Source organism: Pantherophis guttatus, chromosome 3 (genome assembly GCF_059756535.1).
Source record: "Pantherophis guttatus breed Tessera chromosome 3, ASM5975653v1, whole genome shotgun sequence".
Classification (NCBI taxonomy): domain Eukaryota; kingdom Metazoa; phylum Chordata; class Lepidosauria; order Squamata; family Colubridae; genus Pantherophis; species Pantherophis guttatus.
Genome location: NC_142065.1, coordinates 33,749,830 through 33,757,343, shown reverse-complemented (window position 1 = coordinate 33,757,343; position 7,514 = coordinate 33,749,830). Strand labels below are relative to the sequence as shown.

Below are 7,514 nucleotides of genomic sequence, written 5' to 3'. Positions count from 1 at the left end.
CAGATTTCGCTGGTTCCGGGACTGCTTCTTTGCCTCAGCCTGCTGAACAAGTGTCTCTTCGAATTGGAGAAGGCCATGCTGCGTCTTTAGCCTCCAAGCTGAACGATCGGAGGTCAAGGTTTCTCAGTTGTTAATGTCCATTCCCAGGGCCTTTAGATCCCTCTTGCAGATATCCTTATATTGCAGCTGTGGTCTCCCTCTGAGGCGCTTTCCCTGCACTAATTCTCCATACAAGAGATCTTTTGGAATCCGACCATCAGCCATTCTCACGACATGCCCAAGCCAGCATAGACGTCGCTGTTTCAATAGTGTATACATGCTAGAAATTCCAGCACATTCCAAGACTGCGATATTTGGAACTTTGTCCTGCCAGGTGATGCCAAGAATACGTTGGAGACAGCACATATGAAAAGTGTTCAACTTTCTCTCCTGCCATGTGTAAAGGGTCCAAGACTCACTGCAGTACAAGAGTGTGCTCAGGATGCAGGCTCTATAGATCTGGACCTTTATATGTTCCGTCAGCTTCTTATAAAGCCATACTCTCTTTGTAAGTCTGGAAAATGTGGTGGCCGCTTTACCAACACGTTTATTCAGCTCAGTATCTAAAGAGAGTGCCAGAGATAGTTGAGCCGAGGTACACAAAGTCATGGACGACCTCCAGTTCTTCTGCAGTTGTCTGAACATATTTTTTTTAATTTTTTTTTATTTTTATATGCCGCCCTTCTCCGGAGACTCAGGGCAGCTTACAATGCGTTAAGCAATAGCCTTCATACTTTTGTATATTTTATACAAAGTCAGCTTATTGCCCCACAAACCAGGTCCCCATTTTACCCACCTTAGATGGAAGGCTGTGTCGACCTTGAGCCTGGTGAGAATTGAACTCGCAGTAATTGCAGGCAGCTGGATGTTAAATGCTGCCTTAGTAGGAGGCATTAGCCTCCTACGCCACTCAGGCTCCTATAATGTCTGAACATTAAACAAAATACATAAGTACCCTATATTACATTCTGCTGCAATGACCTTTAAGCTGCACATAGGTCCTATTGAATGCATGTCCAAATCCTTAGTTTGGGTGGGATTCAAGGTGTTGGTTACCACCTTTAAAGCGCTCCATGGCATTGGACCTGGATACCTTCGAGACCGTCTTCTGCCACCAGTAGCCTCCCACCGGCCAGTTCGCTCCCACAAGAGGGTCTCCTCAGGGTGCCATCGGCCAAATTATGTCGGCTGGCGATGCCCAGGGGGAGGGCCTTCTCTGTGGGAGCCCCTGCCCTTTGGAATGATCTGTCCCCAGAAATTCGTAAAATCTCTGATCTCCGTGTGTTTTGCTGTGCCCTCAAAACCATGTTGTTCCGCCAGGCTGGGCTATCAATGTAAAGATTTTAATTGGTTTTAAATGGGATTTTAAATTTGGGGTTTTACAAATTGGGTCTATTATCTAATAATTTTAATTATTTTAAAATTTTGTCTGTCTTTGTGTTTTTAATTAGGCTGTACACCGCCCTGAGTCCTTCGGAAGAAGGGCGGTATAGAAATAAAATTAATAAATAATAAATAAATAAATAGTTGAATAATACCTTTATTGGGACCAATAAAAATAGATACAAAATATCATAGGAACTTTCAGGTTCTCCAATGAACGAGTCATGCAAGATGATGCAAAAAAGGAGGAATGGATGAAGAGGCATGGAAGCCCCCAAAATCTGGACAAATGGTCCAGCCACGGGATCTCCTGTTCAAATTCAATCTGAAATGGAGTTTGATGTTGGTGGCAATATCACGGATACAACTCTTGCCAACCGGGACAAAGAACAAGGTTGGCCCTAAGCTAAGATGGCAAATAGCACAATTTTTCCTTTGCTCTCCTTTTTGCTCTAGATACAAATTTTCCTGAAGAAACTCTGACATTTCTTCTACATAAATTAAAAGAAAAAGTCCCCCTCCCTGAACAAGCCGAGGGACACACCGGGACAGCCCAGCAGTGCCCCCCCCTCGCTAACACTACGGCCAGGAGGCCCCGCCCCTTCCAGCTAGGCTATTCCCTGAGCCAGCCTCCCCTCCCCACCTCATCGCCTCGCGCTCCCCCTAGCGGCGGAGCGACCCTCCCTCGTCTTCCCATAATGCCCGTTTAGGTTGTTCTGCTGTGGCTGCCTCGGCTTCAAGATGGCGCAGGCGATATTCGAGGCGCTGGAAGGTATATCTCGGGGAGCCGGGCGGGTTGAGGCCTCGCGTCTGGGAAAGTCCATTAAAAAAAAAAAAAGCGCGGCTATTCCACGCTGGGCGCCTCCCTCCCGCCGTTGTGGATGGGACGGGGGCTGAGAAGGCGCCGGTGCCGCCCTAAGCCATCTCTGGCGCTGAGGGAGGGTTCCTGGAACAGCCAGGGTACAGTGTCTGCCTTGGAGGAATAACCGCACCATCCGGCGGTCTGCGTGCGCGGATAAATTTGTTTCGCCAGATAAATCCCGGAGGAGCCAAACCTTGGCAAGGGACGGGAAAGCAAGCGGGCGACTCGGGTCCTCCTGGAAATTGTTCCCAAAGCAAGAAGGGACGGTGGCTTGCTACCTCATTGCCGCCACCTCTTTTGCAAGTTCCGTTCAAAGGGCATTTGTTGCTTTAATTTCCTCTCTGTAAGAACTCCTTTTTACCTCTAAAGGTGCCTTTTCTGGGTTCTCGAATAATGCAGCTTGTGTAACATCGCCCCCATTCCCTGGAAAAAATTGCATCGTAGTGATGAGTGTGACATTAAAGTCTGGGCACGTACATTTGTGAAAACCGCTGCCGCTAAAGGTTATTTATTTTTTTTACAAATGCAAATGCAGTTGCTACCTGCAGCGGCAGTTCAAAATTGAGAATGTTCCCTGGTTGCAAATTACGTTCCCTCCCCCTAACTGTCTCAAACTCCAAAATACTGTATGCTTCTGTAAAAACTGAATGTTTTAAGAAGAAGGATCCCTGATGAGTTGGTTCAGCGATCTATTTCATGGATTTTGGCCAACTGGATTTTTCTCCACAATATTATATAATTTAAAAGAACATCCATTGGTTGTTACTTGATTTACACATCTCAGGACCGACTAATGTGGCTAGTTTAGGTTCATTTTCCACTGTTGTGTGAATGCAGCCACTGAAGTTTGTGCTATAGTGAACTTGGTCATGATGGCATTTGCATATTAGCGTAATTTATGAAATTATGTCTTCTGAAAGTGCTCTAAAACAGCAGTTGCATCAAGTGTATCTAGAAAAAAACCCCAAGGCACTTTGTATGTTGTATTGAACAGTAATTTCCTTTAATTATTGTTCATTTATTTATTAGGCCCTATTGCCCAGGCCATTAAAACATAAGCCAGATAAATATTTAGCCTAGCCTGACAAGTAAATTCAACTATTGACATGTGTTTTTGTAGTTGATGTGGCATGTGATATCACAGCAGTGAAACAGTTTTAGTTGGCTGTCATATCACAAGTCTTTCAGAAAAGCAGCCGCAAAATGAATATCCTTTCAGTTCTGTTTAAAAAGAAACAATTACTGGATCCCATACTCCAATCTATAAGAACTCCTTGTCACTCCTTTAAAGCTGATTGTTCTATGTTCTGTATAGCTAAATCTGACAAAACCATTGATTAAATTAATACCAAAGAATAAATCACTATCCAAACAACAATTAGGTCTGTACAGAGCATTCTTGTTTTGGAACAGTTTGATTTTGAGGCCTGTCTCAACTTGAATAAACATGATCAATTACCTCAATATCGACAATTTAAGAACTGAATGTGCTGCTTTATTGGATGTCTTGACTCTACTAAGTGCATCTTTGAGACTTAGCATAACTCTAGTAATAAAATTGGACACAAGATATCCTCAAGCTATTTCAAAATCTACCTTATGATCTTAAAATTATCTTCCTTTTAAAAGAAGCTTCTGAGGTAGTTAAATTCTCAGGATACAAAGGCTCACTTTGATTTTCTCCCCTCTGAGTTTGTTTTGTTGTTTGAGCTATCAGAGGTTACTGCTTCCACCAGGTTCTATCAACTATCTTTTAAAAGAAATATCAGTGGTAATTTCCTTTTGATCAAATTGATAGCAGGTTAAGTAGAAAAATGACAGGACTTTTCTACATGGCACTAAAATATAGCACACATGTATGATGTTTGCCGAAAGCTCTTTATCTGGTACAATGAAAAATAACTGAGGTTTCCAGAATCTTCACCTTTTGTTAAGGGTCACAGATAACTGACAATGGTATGTTTGATTTAGTATATTCTAGGATTTAGGAAAACTTATTAAAACACATGTACTTCAAGTGATTTGTAAAGTATAATGACAAATTTTGTTATCATCTGAACATTTGCATATACATCACGTAAGACTTATGTATGAATTTATAGCTCCTTTCCAACTATAGTTAACCCAAATACAATTTCATTTTGGAAAAACATTTAGTGTATTTAAACTCATACATAATATTTCTACCAATATTATAATCAAGATATTTTTATTGGAAGTGATGAGAAAGAGCTTACATGACAAGAGGGATACTTTATTTTGCTTTATTTATAGATAATTACTATAATAATGGATGGAGGAAGGGGAGGAAGAAGAGTGAAGGAGTGGAATTTGGGATTATTATTGCTAGTCTCCTATATGATCTTGAAGCATTAAGATATTGGCTAATTTGCAGTTTCAAACTATATTACAGTGGTGACTTAAATGCATGTAAGTTTTCAATTGACCCAGACAAAAGCTAAAAAAAAATAATGATTCTTAGGTGATTTATTTTATCAGTGAATTTGATCTTAATATAAAAAATAAAAATCCCTTCTTATCCCATACTGGACAAGAAGAAATTCTGTCAAGCTCCACATTTTGTTTTTAATTAAAGCTGCCAGTAGTGTCCATGGCAAACCATAGTGTTGGAATAAATTGTGGTTTTAGTGTAGCAGCACATGTTGTCATTTGTCCCATCTGCGGATACGATCATTGCCTGTTTGTTTATAAGCAGACAGTGAAACAATAGCCATCTCTACCTCATTTGTAAAAAGAAGTATGTGTTGAAGCATGACTTTCTAGTTCAGCCTTTCCTAATCTTCTAGTGTCATCGTGATATATTGGAACTTATTTTACCCTCAGCAATATAATCAAGATTGACTAGGGATAATCAGGGAGGATATACAGAATTGGAGAAGACTGGTTTAATTCATTTTAAGAGCCTTAAGTACTTTCATACCTTGGAATTCCACTCATTGACTACATATTAGGTTTTCATGTTACATTACGTAATATTGTTTGTTTAGTGTTGGTTCAGTATAATACATAAATCCAACCACCGTCATTTGCTTCATAAATAATGTCTTAGTGTAATATGTGAAACTGTCCATTGTATGAAGAAAGACCTGAATGTAAGGTTCTATCATTTAAATATTGCAGAAGGGAAGAAACTTTACTTTGTAAGTAGACTTTCCTATTTTTTTTTTAAAAAAAGATTTTATGTTTAAGATGCACAAACCATTTAATAATTTGAGGTTATAATCCTATAGATATTTACTTGGAGGAAATGGTTGGCAATTTAATTTGTGCCTTTTGTTGGTGTTTGTCCTTTTCTAGCTTCCTAATCTTTTTGACGAAGAGGCTAGAAGGATCATAGCAGCTGCTCCACAAATTACAGAATGGTGTTTCACTCTTCATAGCAAGGACAGACAGAAAGTAATTTATATTTAAATTAGTAGTTTCTCTTTCTGTAAGTAGAGCCATATGTGGAGAATGTTGGAAAATGATCTGCTGAAAGGATTCCAATACCCTTGATTAAATATCATATCGAAACCAAATGCCTAAGGAAACTTGTCCTCTGTGTAATAATTTAGGAATGCCCCCATTGTGGTCAACTATCTTTAACATGATGGTGCTGTAGGCATCGGAAAATATACTGTGTAATGATACTGAGTCATACATGGAATGTTCCTAAATGCTATGGTGAGAAGGAGTATCTGCCATAAGGATGTTATTTTCAACAACAGTCCTGTGGATAGTATAAGATTTACTCTGTTCTTTTGTATTATACTCTCGTCCAGGGACAAATGCTTAATGTAATCAATCTGTGGAATTAATACCTAGCAATCTTTGAGCTAATAAAAGAGTATGAAGTTCATTTTTAATTTATTCATTTTATAGAATAGAATAGAATAGAATTCTTTATTGGCCAAGTGAGATTGGACACACAAGGAATTTATCTTTGGTGCATGTGCTCTCAGTGTACATAAAAATAGAAGATACATTCGTCAAGAATCGTAAGGTACAACATTTAATGATAGTTATAGGGTACAAATAAGCAATCAGGAAACAATATCAATATAAATCGTAAGGATGCAAGCAACAACATTACAGTCATGCAGTCATAAGTGGGAGGAGATGGGTGATAGGAACGGGGAGAAGACAAATAGTAATAGTAATACAGCCTTAGTGAATATTTTGACAGTTTGAGGGAATTACTTGTTTAGCAGAGTGATGGCGTTGGGGAAAAAAACTGTTCTTGTGTCTAGTTGTCTTGGTGTGCAGTGCTTTATAGTGTCATTTTAAGGGTAGGAATTGAAACAATTTATGTCTAGGATGTGAGGGTATAGTATAGTATCTAAACAAAGCCTTCTCCATGTAGGTAACTAGGCTTCCTACATTGGAATACTATGAAATCTACTGTAAGCAGTTTTGTCTTCCCTATGACTGTTATCCTCCATAGTAATCTGTCAGGCTAGCATTTTTAGAAAGAGATGGTAGATGTAGGAGGGAGGATCATCTTATTGCAATAATTCTTTGCTTGATTATGAATATCAAGCTATTTTAATGCAGAGTTATATTCATATTTGTATATTGCTGTATTCATTACCCTTTGAAGAGATACTGTTATTTGGATTAATTTCTACATCAGTTGGTATTCCATTATTTTTGGAGCTTCCTGCTGAAGGTAATATTGGTCTTTTCACCTAGAAAAATCATGGCATAGGATACTAATAAATGGATTCTTCTAACAGCTGCTGCTTCTTCAACCATAAACAAAATGCAAGCTCCTCTTAACTAAGGTGACCAGACGTCCTGCTTTTGGCGGGACAGTCCCGCTTTTGAGCAATTTGTCCCGCGTCCCGCGGCGTTTTAAAAAAGTCCCGATTTTTCATTCTGCCTCCTGAGTCCCCGCTGATGGCTAGAGGGAAAAAAAACTGTTTGAACTCTTGCCGCGGGGCTTCAAAGGGCCGACCTACAGCTGATCAGTGTTAAAAAAAAAAAACCTTGGTATATTTGCGGCGCAAGGCAGCCCTCGTTTCCTGCCGACTCGGAGCGGTAAACAGCGTCTGGTTCAGGGAGCAGCCGGATTTTGCTCTCCATTGCTCTCTCGGTCCCCTGCAAGCTCTCATCTCTCAAGAAGCCCAACCAAAGTTTCCCGCGCCATTTCAGGGAGCGTTCCTCGAGAGACGAGAGCTTGCAGGGGGCCGAGAGAGCAATGGAGAGCAAAATCCGGCTGCTCCCCGAA

General features: G+C 40.1%; 1 protein-coding gene across 3 annotated transcripts in view; it reads left to right on the top strand.

The window, feature by feature from the left end:
• Positions 1 to 2,039: 2,039 nt before the first annotated feature.
• Positions 2,040 to 7,514, top strand: part of ZNF341 (zinc finger protein 341) — a 29,799-nt gene continuing 24,324 nt past the window's right edge. The window contains exon 1 of one of the 3 annotated variants that reach the window (XM_034414038.3): positions 2,040 to 2,194. In XM_034414038.3, coding sequence (XP_034269929.2) covers positions 2,164 to 2,194 — 31 coding nt within the window. In that variant the 5' untranslated portion in view covers positions 2,040 to 2,163. Of the gene's footprint in view, positions 2,195 to 2,379; positions 2,628 to 7,514 lie in introns of those variants that run through there. The other 2 variants (XM_034414042.2, XM_034414040.3) reach the window with 2 other exon arrangements.